An 18186-nucleotide genomic window follows, 5' to 3' on the forward strand; every position below is an offset into this window, starting at 1 on the left:
CTGAAAATCCAGTGGAGGGTCAGCTGTGAATTGACTCCAACTCCCATGACAATGAGATTAAGGTCTTTTCCTCCTTTTTTCCCACTTTTACAAAAATATTGCTACGATAAAATATTAAGCCATATATGTGACTTTGATGGCTTATTAGTAAGGAATTGCACTGCCAACCCAAAGCCACATGGTTCTAATCCACCAGCCGCTCCATGGGAGAAAGATAGACAACCTCTCCTTATGAGATTTACTGTCTCTGAAAACTCACTGGAAAGTCAGCTACCAGTCAGTTCTGATTTGATGGTACATAACAACAACAACAACATTGTGTCTCAGTTGGAGACTGATGTTTCAGGCAATCCTGCCCTAACATGTCTAGATTTTCTTCTTCTAGTATACATAGTTGGGCATTCAGTACTTTACACATTTCATGGGATTAGGCCTTAAGTATCTTTGATTTCTCTACAGACTGCAGAACAGGGATATTTAACTATTGTACAGTTGTTGTTGTTATAACATTGAGTCATCTGTGACTCATGGTGACCCTATGTACGACAGCCCTAAATCCTGCTCTATCCTGTGCCAACCTCACAGTCTCCAACACACCCACACCCATTATTCAAGTTACTGACTCGATCCACTTCGTATAGGGTCTTCCTCTCCTGTGCTGTCCTGCCACCCTCCCAAGCATGACGTCCCTCTCCAAAGACTGGTCCCTCCTTGCAAGTATTTATAATATCACTGTACTATTGTACATATTGTAAATGTCTTTTGAATGGAAATCAATTGAAAACAACAATTCTATTTAGAACTACTATAGACCCATCCTGTTTTCCATGTGTCTTCAATGTTCATACATATTTAACAAGTGTCATTAAGTGTTACTTAATACTGAAAATTATATATGAAAGTATATATAACAAGTTAAAGCAACACTTGATATTTGAGGACTTGCTTACCTATAAAAATATCTGTAAAGTGATATTTTATATATAATATCATTTCCAACAATAAAAATACCATGCTGGAAATTTGTTCTGAAGCAGATTTTTTTTATATATTAAAATGAATTAATGATTTTTACACTTGTAGTTCTTTGCGTAATTACCTATAAGGCACTTGAGTTAACTTATGGAAAAATTTTGAGAAGAGTTACAGATATGACAGGATTTTTCTAAATGACAAACTCTTGGGACTGGCAATTAGATTAGGTTATACCATGTCTAGATCAACCTTGGACTGTTGGAACACTTGAGGCTACTTTATCAACCATATCTCTTATTCCACCAATTTTGAACTTTTTGTTTGGAATTGAAGTGGCCTAATATAATAAAAATTATCCTCAGGAGATGAGTTAATCAAATTGTTGTTGGACTCACTAGATTTTAAGTATCTAAGATACCATAATAAGCTATCCAATACAGTCATTTTGAAAAGTGAAAAATGATACTCAGTTGAACAGTTTATTAATTATGGGGCTCTGGTGGCCTAGTGATAAGAAGCTGCACTGTAGTCTCAAAAGACATAGGGCTCAAATCCACCACCTGCTCCATAAGGCAGTCTCCTCCCATGTGATTTATTGCCTTTGAAAACCCCCTGGAGGGTCAGCCATGGCTCATTAACAATTGATGGCACACAACAACAACAATGTAACATATTTAAGGAACACTGATTGGAGCAATGCTTAATTATTTGGCTACTAGCTAAAGGTCAGTGGTTCAAACCTCTCCACTGGTTCATGAGAGAAAGAAAAACCTGCTTTTGTACAGATTTCAAAATAGCAAATCCCAATACCATTGAATTCAGTTAATTTTGATCCTACAGGAAAAAGTAAAACTGCAACTGAGAGTTTCTTGTCATCTTTATCTAAGTGTACAGCCTCTTTCTTCTGTGGTACAGCTGGTGGGTTCAAACAACTCACACTTTGTTTAGCAGCTGGGGTCTCAACTACTGTACTAAATAGTACTGTTTTCTTGTAAAGGTTGACAACATCTTCACATTTGCTGCTATGTCTGTGCCCACTGTCGAAGCCACTACGCCAGTTCATTTTGTTTAGAGTTTTCCTTATTCATTCTCACTGACTGTTTACCAAGCATGATGCCCTTTGCTAGGAACTAATCTCTCCTGATAACAGGTGCAAAGTATGGATTGGAATGGGCTGTATTGTCCAAGGTAGATCATATTTTCTAATATAGTTGATGGTACATTGGTACATCTTGATTGATCTTCCTTTTTAAAAGCATTTCCATGCTGGGATAAGGTATAACATCAGAGAAAGGGAGTGTCTAAAGAGCAGAAAATGGTACACAGGGACACAAGGCTATGAGTGGCACTCTGAAAGGGGCAGAGAGAGTAAGATTAGCACAGCCCCTCACTACCCCGGAATAGAAAGCAGGTAAGAACCCATAGCCCAGCTCCATGGTGCCTGTAGAGCCCCACCAGCAGCAGGAGTTTCATTTATTCATTTTTGACTCATAGACTAACAGTTACGGGACCAACAACAGGGTTTACTAGGGAAGGAAGTTTGATAGTGGGGGAGGCAAAGAATATCACCCAATATAAGTCCAGGTTTTAGCCCAACAAATCCAAGGCACAATTCTTCAACTAGTCTAGGCTCTGGTTTCAGTTCAGCAGTCAAATCCAAATCATTCAACAAGGTTTATCTCAGAGCAGTTATAAATCATCTTCTCCTTCAAGTATCCAACAAAAACAGCAAAAATCTTTACCTGTGGCCAGCACACATGCAAGAAAATTCAGTTCACACCTCACCACAGCAATGCCATAGTCTCTTCACCATCAGGGTCTCACCAGCATCTTGCCACAAGCCTGGATGACCTCAAGTCTTGCTTAAGGAAGCACTCTTTCTCTTATCCTAGTCCCACAGCTGATGATGATTTGCAAAACAATGTGTCTGCAGTTAAGGTAGCTAGAGACCACAGGGAGCCAACTAATGACTAAAAAGGTCAACTTTTAAGTAACACCACAGAAAGGAAGACCCTCAACAAAATGGATATCATATATTGTGAGGATGGCACAGCATAGGGCAAGTTTCTGTTATGTTGTTCATAGAGTTACTATGAGTCTACTTGATGATAACTCACAACAACATTCTGTGGAATGAAAAAAGGAATTAATGTCTAAATTTTTAAAATCTTGGAGTTGTTTAGTTGTTTATAAAAAGTCAACAGTACTCCCTTCAGACTTTTCAATGCCATCAATACTATTCCTTGGGCAAATTCTTTGGGCAAACAAGTACCTGAAATTCTTTTGGAACAAGTATATTTTATTGATTCTTAACAAATTGAATGTTTATCTTCTCAGTTTTATGTAAGCAAATATAAGTCAGATGGGTACAGATAGTTGCAAAACGGTACATTTGAAGTTTTGAGTGTTATTCATTCACTGATATAGAAATGCTAACATATTTAAGAATCTATAAATTGGATTATTATATAAAACTAAGTATATCTGTTTTATTGGAAAATTATTTAAAGTCAACCCATAAGTTCTTTGAAATGTCATATATGAAATTTATGGATAAACATGTATGTTTCAGCTGGGGGAAAAGGAGAATCCACATGCAGGAAATGGCCACCTGATCTTGGCTGTATTGTCAGTTTTGTCTGGGTACTTCTTTCAAGGATTCCTGGCCTCCCTGTATGGCCTGCAAAAAACTAAACCAGATAACAGTTTTAAAATTTCACTTATAAATTCAAATTGCAAGTCTGGCCACATGAATATTATAATATGAAGGTCAAAATTATTATCTTCAATGTACTATTATTACAATTTTATAAATGAAGAAAGAGGAAAAACCTAAAATCAAAGATTCAATCTAAGCTCTAAATAGTTGAGAAGTTTGTACATTTGCTTTTAATTTTTGTGTCAGAGTATGTATTTCTTTTTGTGAACGTAACCTTCAGATTAGAATTGCTTTGAATATCAGAGGATGCAGTGATTTTCATGAAATCCACTTCAATGAGTTCCAGCCCTTTGCCCTCACTATCTAGGCCCCTTTCTGGTCCATTTCTTACTTAGTCTTACTTCTTGTTCAATTTAGTCTGCAGAAAAGAATTTTCTTCTCTTCTATCTCTTCTTCTGGCCTTCTCTACCCTGTTATATATTTTACCACACCTTTTCTTTCTTCTTTTTTTTTTCTTTTCTTTTCCTTTCATTACCTCTGTTTCTGGTTTAGACTGCAGTGACCAACAGGCTGGAAGCACAGATTGTCTTGCTCAGTATAGTCATATTTCCTGAAAATGAGCCTGGTTATTATTTTCATTGTCCACCATATGATGGTCAGTAATATCTTCACCTTCTTTTTTTTCCGTCTCATTGTTATGCCATCTATGGATTGTAATTTCTTTTTTTAAGCAGGAATGTGGTATTTATTAAGGAAGTAAAAAGATTTATTTTAGGTTGGCAGCACATAGTCAGTCGCTCAGTCAGGACAGCTGTTAAAATGTACTCTCAGGTACGTCAGCCTCCAGCCTCACAAGTATGGCCAGTGTTACAGAGCCTAGTTCTTATTGTAGTGCCCCCTCAACCCCACCCTCACCAGTCCCCAAACACACTGAAGTGAAGGCTCCTATCTCTGGGTTGATGGGCTCGCAGTCCCAAGGGCAACTCTGTCTTATGTCAGGTCTTTAGTTCTCGACTGAGGCTGCTGGTCCTGTAGGCCCCAGTCTGAGTAGCCCAGGAATTTGGCTCTGAAAGATTCACACTCTGCATTCGCTGCTTCTTCTTGTTGATAGTGAAAATTTCAATTTGTACTGCTGAATCCTTTCAATTTAACATCAAGACTACCAACCCCCTTGTGAATAGACCAACATACCTCATTCTCATGTCCCCACCCTTCCATGTGGCAAACTCAATCATTAAGAAAGGCATTTTGAACAGTGAACCTTTGACACTACAGACCAACCCCATTTCTAGCCATTGACCTTCATATTTGAAGAATTAACTTTCTCCTTAAAGTGATCTTACTAATAACTGTATTGGTGAAAGCATGAAATCCAGCAACTTCATGCGTCATGTCTTAATACCCCCCTTTTATATAGCCAATTTCTGTTTTTCCCATCCCTATCAAACAAGTATTAAATATGGATTGAAGCTAAACATCAAGAACACAAAGATTCTCACCACTGGGGCAATTGACAGAACCATGGTAGATAGGGAATAACTCAAGATTGTAAGCAATTTTAGCTTGCTCAGTCCCCAGTCAACACTCTCGGCACTGTCAGTCAAGAAATCAAGAGACAAATTACACTGGGAAAGTCTGCTGTCAGGGACTTCTCCAAGTTCATAGAGACTACAAAATTCAGCTTTATGCAAGTTTACATCCAAGGCAAATCTTCCTTTTTAGTACTTCCAATCAAGTGTTGGCCAAAGGCAGAATTACACGCTTTTTATATTTACAATATCCCATATTCATTTATATTATGCATCATTTTTTCTTTTTTCCTCCCTCCATTTTTTATTGGTTTGTATATAATTATTCATATACATTGTGTTTAATTCATGCACATTGTGTTTTACAGTCTTATCCACTTCAAAATTAGTTTGTTCTGTTTGAAATGAAGGTGAGCTCAGGTGGTCTATTGGGTAAAGGGTTGTTTGCCAACCCAAAAGCAGGCAGTGTGATTTACAGCCTTTGAAAACCCACTAGAGGTTCAGTTATGAATTTTCTCCGATTCAATGACATATTACAACTTGAGAAATTCTTATTTTGAAAACATATGTTCTCTGCTACATGTATACTGAAGTGTGTGAGATAACATCTCATCCTTTTTCTTTTAAGGACTATCAAGGCTGTACTGGCTGTGCTTCCAAGACAAGATTTGCCATTCGTCAGGCAGCTTATAGCATATTTTATATTCTTTGTCACTACTATGGAATGTATTCTTTCATTTTTATTCTTCCTTGTTCATTTCCAACTTTAACATACATATGAGGTAATTGAAAATATCATGGATTGTATCAGACGCACATTAGTGCCTTCATTGAAGTGACGTCCTTTCTCCTTAACACTTTATGAAGTCTTTGCAGAAGATTACTCAATATATAAATCATTTTGATTTTTTGACTATTGATTCTTTGGGTGTTGATTGTGAGTATAAGTAAAGTGAAACTCTTAACATTAATTTTTTTCTGTATTTGTCATAATGTTGCTTATTGGTCAATTTGTAAGTCTTTTAGTTTTCTTTCTTCTTAATTTAAATCCATACTGAAGGCTGTAGTCCTGGATTTTTATTATTAAATTTCAAGTTACCTTCCTTACAGCAATTCAAAGTGGTGCCAGTGCACATTGCAAATATTTAATGAATATTCTTCCTATCCTAATGCCGTGTTTTTCTTCAGATAGACCAGCTTCTTGAATTATTTGATCAGCATTTATATTGAATACCTATAGTGAAAGAATAAAATGAAGCACACACTTTTATTGATTTAAAGCGCACTCCTTGGTTTAAGTATAGATTCAACATGACCATGATTAAGTAGTCTGTCTCCTCTTCATGATGATGATTTCCTTTGTTTTTTCAAACTGCCTTTGAATTCTTCCATTCAGCTGTCTTACTCTCCATCTCTTCCTTTGTTTTTAGCTTCCCTCATTTTAAGAGTAAGTTTAAAAAAAATAGATAAAGTTTCAGAGTCATCTCTGACATCCATTTTTGTCTTTCTATCCTTTTAATGACATTTTGTTTTCTTCATGTATCATGTGCTTGATATTTTCTCACAAGTAGCCTGGAGATTCATATTAAATTCATTATTATTGATATGATCTCTAGATTCAGGTAGGACATACTTAAAGTATAATGAACCAAGGTTGTCAAAACTTTATCTCACATATTTTGAGCATGTTGTCAGGAGACTCCAGTCCTTGAAAAAGACATCATGCTGGGAAAGGTGCAGAGTCACAGATAGAGAGGAAGGTCCTCAACAATATGGATTGACACAGTGACTGTAACCATGGGCTCAAGCCCATCAGAAACAGTGAAGATGGCACAGATCGAGCCAGGTTCAGTTCTGTTCACAGAGTCATTGTGAGTTGTGGTCAGCTCTATGGCACCTAAAACACCAACAAGATACTAAAAAACTTTGAGCTCTCAAGAACTAGTTTTTATTTTTCTCACTTTCAACTTGAGATGGAAATTGATGATCTGTCCCATAGTTGGCCCTTCAGCTTGATATGAGAAGTTGATGATCTGTTCAACATTTGGCCCTGTGTATTCCATCTGATGAGGTATATGTGTTAAATTGCCATTTATGTTGTTGAAAATTATGTTCCTGATGAGCAAGTCATTCAGAAAATGCACCAATAGAATCAAGTCTACTTCATAGTGACCCTCCATCGGAAACTTCCTATCTTTCTCCCTCAGACAGAGCAGCTGGTAGATTTGAAAACTGCAAAACTTTTTGTTAACAACATATTAAAGGAGCTCATCAGAGTTCCTTGAATAGGTCATCAGTCTTGCAAAACTTATCATGGAATCTCCAGAGTCATTTCTATTTTTAATGTCATATTTTCCAAACACTGATTCTTCACGTTTACAAGTTTCGTATTCCAATCAACAGTATTTATCAGTGTGTCTCAGTCAATTCCAGACTCCTGAAGTTGGTAAAAATATTTTATTCATTAATCTTGTCACTAGTGTTTGGTACATATTTTTTAATAATTGTCTTACTAACTAGTTCTCCTTTTAAGCATATAGCTATCACTAATAGCATTGAACTTCAGCATAAATACAGACACCTTCTTTTTGCCAAGCCTGTGATGCTGTTCCTCTTCATCATTCCTGTAATAGCAGAACATATGCCTTTCTGATTAAGGATGGCAAATAGTGATCCATTTCAACTCACTAATGCTTAAGATCTTTATGTGTTTGTTTTCAATTCTAACATCTACCCATTTTCCTAAATCTATACTTCGTAAAGTCCAATTATTTCCAATTACTAATTAAGTCCAGGTTTGAATTATTAATAGACATTTGTAGCTGTCTCTTCTCATTGTGTATAATGTTATGTCAGCAAGTGAAAGTCTTAGACACTTTATTCCTTCACTTTCATTAAAGTCAATTGTACTTTGAGGGAGCTCTGGTGATTTAGTGGGTAAGGAGTTGTGCTAGTAACCCAAAGATGACCGTTTGAATCCACCAACTGCTCTGAGGAAGAAAGATGGCACATCTCTGATCATGAAATTTACAACCTCTGAAAATTTGCGTGAGGATCAGATATGAGTCAGTTCTGTCTCATCAGCTGTGAGTGAGTGAACCAGTTTTGAGAGAGCAGTCCTTCCTCAGTTATATTTCCAGTACATTCTGAGGGGTCATCTGTAGCACTATCTGACAGTGTTTTGTACTATTTGTGAGGATTTCACTGACATTTTTTTAAGCACGTGCTGGATTCTCCTTTCTAGTCCATCTTAGCCTGGAAGCGCCACTGAAACTTGTCCCCAACTAGTGGCTCTGTTGATATGTGACATATTTGGAGCATAGCGTCCAACATCACAGCAATTCTCAAGCCACCACAGTACAACTTGACAAACAAGTGGTGGAGTATAGATACCTTCATTCAAAAGATGAAAAAGGAAATATGGAATTTTAAAACAGTGCCTCTACAACCTTCTGTGGTGAAAATGAAGTTGTTATTTATCTATAAATGCAATTAAAATCAATCTCTAGAAAATGAAAATTAAAAACAAGGACACAGGAAATACATCCCTCATTTTATCATTATTATTATTTTATCAGGTTCAAGAGACCTAATATTTCTCAGATTGTTGTACAATTTTCTAATTTCTTTTTCACAGGCCACTAACAATATGCAGATTTGTTACTTTTTGGAAGACCACCTTTCATAGTCCTGGTTTACTGCTCTTGTACATACACCCATACAAAAAGATAAAAAATGCTGTTTCAAAACAACAACTTACACAGTGGTTTTTTGGGTTGTTATACTAGGTGAATTTAGAAAATCCACAAAGTAAAAGGGGGGGCGGGAAGTAAACAAGAGATCTCTTAAAATAAGCTTCAGTCTAAATGTAGAGAATTACCCTTTATCAAAAAATTCTTAGGGGAAAATAAGCATAATAATAATACTTACTATTCTTAAAATGGGGAGATAGAGCCTACTGCTTAAAATATACAGCATTTAAAAAATGAACAAATTTAAATGAAGAAGCTTTAAAATTCCTTCCCCAAATTTAGTCTTCAAGGAAAAAATTACTTTCCTTCATCCTGGGCTCTGTAGAGTATTACCTAGCAGAGGGCTAAGGAGTCTTTGATACACTCACTATTGTATGCTGCTGTTTTATTTTTCTGTCTGCACACTGCACATTGCTCACAAGTTAGTCTGAATTTTGAAATACAACCTATCGATCTATTCACAGTTACACAACCTGGGTTCTTCAGGGACTTTTGAGGTTCTTTTTTGTGGGATTTTGGGGTTGGGTTGTTTTTTTTTTAGTGCTAAGAAAGTGTTGCATGAGAAAGGCAAAGAGTTGGGATTACAATTCAATGTGTCAGCTAACTCAGAAATCCCAGTACACAATTTAGCACTTCTGGTCAACGGATGCTGTCTGGGGAATTTAGCCTCCAGAAATCAATTATTGGATGGCATCCATCTAACCCAGGAGTCGGTTTGATGGTAGCTGTTTTTATTTTCTTTTACAAATAGACTGATAATGTGTATTTTATAAGTATTGATGATAAGACAATGTTTCTTTTAAAAGTAGTGTTCGTTCTGTTGAATGATTTTGCATTTCACAGGATTAATTTTAAAGACATTTGAATTGGGAAAGTGGAAATCCCTAAAAAGCCATTAGTACTATTAGATTTTTTTATAATTAAATGAAATAAGCTCCCATTTAAGGCTTTCACTTAACTTGGATGTTTCAAGGTATTAAGAAGATAAATCATCTTGACTAAAGTGTGTTATGCACAAAAATAGTACAGGTAAGTAGTTGAAGGTAAGTGATCTTATTGTATGATTAGGTAGAGTTCTAATGGCAGTTTTTCTTCATGGTATACATGCAGAACTCTCATTATCTGGTTTCTCATTCAACACTAGAATGATTCATTATGGCAGACTGAAAAAGTAAGCCACAGAGTTTAAATGGTTTATACTTTATACTATGTTGTGTTCCTATCTTACAGACTTTTATAGTATTGAATAAAGGGAAGGCCATCTTCCGGTTCAGTGCCACCTCTGCCCTGTACATTTTAACTCCCTTCAATCCTCTTAGGAAAATAGCTATTAAGATTTTGGTACATTCATATCCTTTTTCAAGTGATTAATATTAGTCATTTGTACATAACCTGTATGTGCTCTGTAGCAAAATATAAAATTAAGTTGGGAGATGTCTACATTGTATGGCTTATATTCTAATTTTTTTATCCCATAAACTTTATTCTTATATTAGTATTCCTAGCTTTATAAAGATTTTAGCTCCAAATGTGTTTGTATACGTGTATACATATTTATGTGTACATAAATGTACATAGGTAGCACTTGACATCTCTCAAAAATATTTGTATATGTTGACTCCTAAAAGTCTAGTACAAGATAATCATATTTCTCTTCATTATACTAGTATGAAATTTATGGATGTGTAGAAATTTATTGTGACTTATGATATAATTGCAAAGAAATTCACTCCCAGATTTAAGTATAGATATATCCCTATAAAAAAATTTTAATGTACATTTGAATAAATTTTCACTGCTTCGTCAGACTTTTGCCTATCCTTATTAGCTATCTGTTCACTTTTTCTCCTGTAATTCGTATAGGAATATTGGTTGAATATAAAATTTAAGTCTTTGAATTATGACTGTGCCATGCAGAGCTCAGCGCTCGATGCAGATACCAGAAGTTAATGAAAGAAGTTAAAATTACATTTCAAATTAGATGGATTTGGTTTTGTGATTACCATTAGTGTTAAAAAGAACTCTACATCTAAAATCATCTGTTTATATTCATTAATCAAGAACAACTTCATTTCTGACTGCATTTAATTTTGAAGCTTTGATGAAAATGAGATAAAAATATTTGTGAAATGATCATTACTCATTACTACTTGACTTTTTTATAACATTCAAAAGGTATTTTAAAATTTTTAACCTGGAAACCAGATATTCCTAAGGAATATAAATATGCTATTGTTAAAAATACAAAATTTGAAACCTAAAAATGTAATGTTCAGAATTTTTACCTTTATATGGATGCTTCCTTCTCCTATATTGTGTTTCTGGTGCCATCATGTGGTCATTCGATGAAAACCTTCTTAACTTACGGAAAATTTTTGTTTTGGCAAAAAACTGTAGCGGAAAGAATATTGAAACTGAATGCAGAAAACCTATATTCCAGACTTTAGTAACTTCGTTTTTCTAGATCTTAGTCTTTATTAATCTAATTCATAAATTTCAGTGATTCAACTAGTTTTTAAATTTCTTCTAATTCTGTAATGCAATTCTTCTGTAATGTAATTCTTCTAATTCTGGAATTGATTTTTGTTCGTTTTAGCTAACACATAATATTTACTAATTCACAGACAATGATAGAAACACACATGTGAACTCATTTTAACTTCAAATAGAATAACATTATTATCGTCACCATATAAAAGGAAGTTGAGACAATTTTATAAATAACACAGAGATTATAAGTATCTTGCCCAGCCAATATCTTGTTGTGTTACATTTTAATTACACGTGTTTCTATTTATATACTGGCTTTTAAGAATGTTCCTTTTAAATCTTACCCAGTGGTGGTATACAAGTTTATAAAACCAGCCAAAATTGAGAAAACTTGGTACTTTAGCACTGTATTATACTTTGACTACAAATTATTTTTTACTCATTAAATTAATTTGTATAATATCTGTTTAAGAAATTGCAGTACTGAAAGTATACGCCCTTTCTCAATTTTCTGTGAATTGGTTCAAGACAATACTTTATTGCTCCAAAACTCTTCAAGTCCAGGATGTACATAATCTTTGCACTGAAGTTGCCTGAGAAGTAAATTTATTGATTGAATGAGAGTAGCAGAAACATCACCACATATTGATAAGATCTTTCCCCATAGATTATCTCATACATACATTGTCATATGCATTATCTCATCTGTACAACTATTTTGAGAGAGTGATATTACTACTTATATTTTAAAGCAACAGAAGCTAAGTTTTAGAGATTAGATAATGATTTGTCCACAGTGTGTTTGTTACTGAGTCCTTTCTGAAGTGCATTTTAAGCTTTTCAATGTCAGCTTTCTATCATGTAATACTTGCATTTAGATTTTCTTTTGTGCATTCCTTAACAATAACCTACATTATTCAGCATGCTAATTATGTGCACTATTTTGACAAACTGCGTATTTATGACAATGAGTAACCCTCCTGAATGGACAAAGAATGTAGAGTAAGTCCATGTAATTTTAAATTGCCTAAGATGAATAGATAGAATTGTTTGAGACTTTGAAATTGAGTATAATCACTTAATGAAGCTACAGAGCATTTTCATTATAGTACGTCCTAGGTGAGTTACTGTGATAAGACAGTTGTCATTGGCCCTCAGGTTTGCTGGCATCTGCCCTTCATCTGCACCTGGTGGGTAGCAGAGTACCTCATTCTTGGACATTTATCATCTTTCTGTTAGGAACTTCGGTGGCCAAAACAAATATGGAGGGAGGGAGGGGAAGCCCGTACACTATCCCTTGGTTTTGAAATACAGTGAGTTAAGAATATAAAAGGGCATACAACAAATGTCCTACAAAACCAGTGCTGAGTCTCACAAAAGTTTCCTTTCCAATAGATACATCCACATCGTGACAAGTTGATATCAGTTGCCAAGTGTGGTCACCAAGGATTTGATGTTGTTGTTAGGTGCCGTCAAGTCGATTATAATTCACAATGACCCTATAAACGATGGATCTGAACTTTGCCCTATCTGGTGCCATTCTCATCATCCCCTAATAGGTAGGGGAAAGAAATCCAAAAGGAATTTTCAAACGTGTTTTAAGAATGAGTACAGAACTAAGTGAAGAGTAGGGTTGTGCTTTCTGAAATAAGAAGCATTGCTAATTACTCTGGATTCTGAGCATACTTTTGAGGGCAGCGAGGCTGGCTTTCTGTGGCTGCTCTAATTGTGGATGTGCCTGTTTTGGAATCACCTCTGCTTACGTTGCCTGTGGTGTAATCCCTCTTACTCTAAGGCTACTGACCCTTAAAACCACGACAGAAAAATTCCCCAAGAGCACATCCTAACGCAGCAGAAGCCAATCATGAAATAAACAAAAATGTTCAAAGAAATAATAAGATTAACATACAAAGGATAACTAAGTACTGAAAATAGTATGTGAGGTCTTCACTCCCCTTCTGTGATTTTATGCTGTCCACTCCCCATTCCTATTCTAAATGTTGTTGTTGTTAAATGCCATGGTGTCGTAGATGACTCAGACCTGAACACTTGTATAACTTTCATCATTTCTCCAAGTTCACAGGGTTTCCAGAAGCAAGCTTTTTCAAAAGTGGATGCCACTCCTGCTTCCAAGCTTATTTTAGTCAGGGAGCTCCACCAAACTCTGCCCACCATGGGTAAACATTATTGCATTTGACACATCAGTGTCACAATGTTCAGCATCACAGCAACCACGAGTTACCTCAATACAGCAAATGGACAAACCAGTGCTGTACCATTTAGAAGAATATTTGACCAAAACCAATTAAAACAAGGCCTGAGGACCACAGTTGGCCTATCTAAATAGAAGATTTAAATCTCAGAAACATTCAAAACTCTGATTTAACCCATTTTCCTCTAAATTAAATATTTACCTCTTATGGCTGAGTTTTTATTTTAATGATATTGTTTTTTTCCTTGCAAGTTAACTTTTTGTATTGAAAAACCTACTAATTTGTCTATTGATATAATTCTTAATATATAACTGAAATTTAGTTGAGAGGGTTTTTTTCCTTCTAAAAGAAAATCCTTTTCTACTTCTACACTCCACCTTCTCCTCACGTATCAACCATCTCATTATCTGACATTTTGTGTTTAGGAAAACATTGAGAAATCTATTATCTGGAAATTTTTGTGCAGTAATACTGTACATGACAGTAACCAATGCCAAGGTGTGAGGCAAGAGTAAGGCTGGCCGTGATGGTTAAGGTTACCTGTCAACTTGACTAACCATGATTCTGAGTGATTTAGCATTTATGCATTTACCTCATGGCGTAATTTGGCAGTTTTGAAATAATGCCATCATCCTCCATTTTCATGTGTCACCAGTTTTTGCAGAACAACGTGGTCTTTGGAAGCTAATCAAAGTAAGCCAAAGAAAGCTAACCAATAAGTAAGGAAGGAGTGTATTATTAACTGTCTAATCCATCATATGAATGTACTGGAGTCTATTCATTACATCAATACTGAGATATTTCAGACATGTATTTCAGAGCATGTAGAGAAACCATGCTCATCATGTATTTCTCTTACTGCTTATAGGATGCTTTAAAAATATATTCATGTGTTTGAGAATGGACTTTAAATTTAGGACTATATTTTATTTTTTGTGAAAATGAAATCAGCATGACTAAATTCCTTTTTAGAACTCATGTAGTCCAGTATTAAAGTGATAAACAAGTAGATATGCTTTGAAATACGAATACTACTTTATCAATTCTTTTGGACACTTATCTCCAGGTACACCTTCACAGGAATATACACATTTGAATCACTCATAAAAATCATTGCAAGGGGCTTCTGTTTAGAAGATTTTACTTTCCTCCGGGACCCATGGAACTGGCTCGACTTCACAGTCATTACATTTGCGTAAGTACATTTTGCAAAACTACTAGAACAATTTCAGTAGATTGTGTTTTCTTTTAGTGCTTATGGTATCATCGAATATTTAGGTGCATAATTTAGGATTCTGGATTTTAAATTAGCATGAAAGGTCAAAGAGGACTTCCATTTTAGCATTGAGCTGTGACAGTATTGAAATTATTTCAGGATATGTTTTTCAGAAAATGTGATATATACTGTTTTCCAAAATACACACAGAGAGACATACTAAAGTACAGGTGTATTCCTAATGCAGCTGTGAAAAGACTTTTAAAAAGTATAGTCAAAATCATTCTGCTGACCTTGCAAAATTCCATTGGCCTTACCTATATTGTTTGTTCGCTATCTCCAACTTCACTTGTTATGTTGGGAATAAGAGAGAATAAGCCATTCTAACATCAAACCACACTGACAAAGCAAATGAAAAGGGGGAAAAGGATAAGAGAATATATTAAATTTCTATCCCGTGAGCTTAAGACTTATACACACTTATTTACATATGTGCTCTGCCCTATTTATCTCCTGCTCCCTTTTCCAACTTCCTCTTTTCTTTCCCTTTACCACATTTTCAGTCCTCTTCTTCAATATCCATATAAATCATCTTAGACCTGCTGTCTAGATCCAAAAACCCAAATCCAAGCTTGTTGTCATGAAGTAGATTCAGACTCACGGATTCCCTTTATGTACATAGAATAAGTGCACTCTATGAGGTTTTCAGGGCAGGTACCTTGGAAGGCAGATAGCCAAGCCTTCCTTTCTTTCAAGGCACTTCCATGTAAGTTCACACCTTTTAGTTGGTTTTCAGGCACTTACCAATCTGTTCCTTTCAGGGACTTCCACCAATCTTGATACACTTAACACAATTTCTGCAGACAACTTTATTTCGACAAGGAAGAAGATAAACAGAAACTAGCAATATAGATATCCCCCTCTTTTCAAAAGTTTCCACCGGACCACTTCGTTTTTATGGAAGACCTGCATTAGAATCTGTTTTCACTGAATGAAATCCAAAGAGAATGTTTACTTTCAGGAAACAAGGTAGATATTGAGGCTAGTGTTTGGCATTTGTTTGCATTGAGCACAACAGTAGAGTAGTCTTGCCAAGTTCTCTTGTCAGGAGCTACACTGTACATAATACATTCATGATTCTTTATTCAATGTATGCATTTATACAAGAAGCTCTGGTGACACCATCTATAGGGAGTTGCACTGCTAACCTCAAAGTGATGCCTCTCTGTCAGTTCGAATCCACCAGTTGGCCCATGGAATAAAGATGGGAAAACTCGGCCCAAGTTACTTATAATCTCCTCAAAATCTTGCTATAGGGTCAGCTATGAGTTGATTCCAATTTACTGGCAATGAAAGAGAGAAAGAGATATGCTCTCGTATATAAATCTTGTTTTTATTATTTATTAGTATTGTTTTAGATTTTCTATGTCATTTTGGTATGGTTTGGTAGTCATTTTGGACATCTGGGAATGCTCAGATATTTTCCTTTATAAACTAGTGATGATTTCTTTGCATTATGTATTTTGGCTTATGGAGGTTTTGTAGGAATTTTTTTCTTTTGGCTGGAGAAGGAAGCCTATGGACAGAAGCACTGGGGAAGTGTGACAGGGCACTGGCTTCCGTGGGCTCCTCCAGGCGGTCCACAGAGGGGATGGGTGATCATTACTGATCCACTTAGAGTCCAGATGGTGCCTGTCTCATCTAACTTTCATATCTGATCAAGATGAGCCAATTTTTCACCACTCTGGTCACAATTCAAAATAAGGCATACTGGGGGTTCTGTTTCTTAAGAATAACAGCAATGGCAAGCAACTTTAACCTTTATTACCCCAAAACTCCAAAACTCAACACCAGCAAGTCCATTTTGACTTTTAAAAACAAGACAGCACAGGTCAGAACTACTCCATAGTTTTCAAGGCTTTATCCTCACATCTTTCTCCACAGAGCTACTGGTGAGTTTTAACTGCTGATAATTTAGTTGACGAGTGTACGTTATTAACCACTACGTCACCAGGGCTCCCTGAGCAGCATTTCAAAATAACCCAAATACACAACGCTGTTGTTGTTATGTGCCACCTTGAGTTGAAATCAACCCATAACTGACTCTAGCGGTTTTTAGAGTCTGCCAATTACATGGGAGGAAGTTACCTATCTTTCTCCTAAGGAGCAGCTGGTGGATTAGAAGCACCTGCCTTTGTTTTAGCAGTGCAACTCCTTACTCACTAAACTACCAGGGCTCCCCACTAAAACAATGCTTTTAATTTGTGTAACTTTTATTTAAAAGTTGTCTTTGTTGTTGTTGTTGTTGTTGTTGTTGTTATGTGCCATCAAGTAGCTTACAACTCATAGTGAACCTATGTAAAACAGCACTATACCCTGCTCTGTCCTGAGCCAATCATGGATTCCAACAAAACTACCCCCATTACCCAAGTCATTGAATCAATCTATCTCATCAAGGGTCTACCTCTCTTGTGCTGTCCCTCCACCCTCCCCAGGATACCGACCCTCTCCGAGGACTGATCCCTCCTTGCAACAAGTCCAAAGTATGTCAGACGAAGCTTCAGAATCCTTGCCTCCAAGGAGCAGTCTTGGCTCACCCTCTCTAAGACGATCCTGTTTGTCTCCTAGCAGTCCATGGTATATTCAATACTCTTATCCAACACTATAGTTGAAAGACATCAGTTCTCCTTCTTTCATCCCTAGTCATGGTCCAGCTTTCTGATGCATATAAAGTAATTATAAAACCATGTCCTGAATCAGGTGCATCTTAGTCTCCAGACTACTAATTGCTTATCAGGACTTTGGAGAGATCCATGACAGTAGACTTTCCCAATGCAATTCATTTCATTTCCTGGCTGCTGGTGTCAAGAGTGTTGATTGTGGAGCCAAGCAAACTGAAGCTGTTGATAATCTCAATCTTTTCATCATTTATCATGATGCTGCCAATCAGCCCAGTGGTGAGAATCTTTGTTTTCTTGATGTTGAGCTTCAATTCATATTGATGGCTGCGTCTTTGATTTTGTGCAGCAAGCACTTCAGGTCCTCCTCAGTTTCAGCAAGAAGTGTTGTAGCATCTATGTAACACAGATTGTTGATTCGTCTTCCTCTAATTCTGATGCCAAATTTCTCCTCTTAGAGCAAAGCCTCCCAGATGATCTGTTCTGCATATAGATTGAAAACGAAAGGAGACAGACACATCCTTGGCAGACACCCTTCCCAATTTTGAACCATGCAGCATCTCCTTGCTCTGTTCTAATGACTGCATCCTGGTCCAGTATAGGTTTTGCATAAGCTCAATCAAGTGTTCTGATATTCCCATCCTTCTCAAAGTTAGCCTCAGTTTTTTTAAATT

At 36.1% G+C, this 18186-nt stretch overlaps 1 protein-coding gene across 6 annotated transcripts in view; it reads left to right on the top strand.

Moving 5' to 3' along the window:
* The window catches only part of SCN1A (sodium channel, voltage-gated, type I, alpha subunit), a 114937-nt gene that overhangs the window by 7589 nt on the left and 89162 nt on the right, over positions 1-18186 (top strand). For all 6 annotated transcript variants that reach the window (XM_006879331.1, XM_006879332.1, XM_006879335.1 and 3 more), the window contains exons 2-4: positions 10146-10264; positions 12318-12407; positions 14685-14813. In XM_006879331.1, the coding sequence (XP_006879393.1) occupies positions 10146-10264; positions 12318-12407; positions 14685-14813 (338 nt within the window). The remainder of the gene's footprint in view (positions 1-10145; positions 10265-12317; positions 12408-14684; positions 14814-18186) is intronic.

This window comes from Elephantulus edwardii, unplaced genomic scaffold, assembly GCF_000299155.1.
Source record: "Elephantulus edwardii isolate Elephantulus edwardi_28Jun2011 unplaced genomic scaffold, EleEdw1.0 scaffold00003, whole genome shotgun sequence".
NCBI lineage: Eukaryota > Metazoa > Chordata > Mammalia > Macroscelidea > Macroscelididae > Elephantulus > Elephantulus edwardii.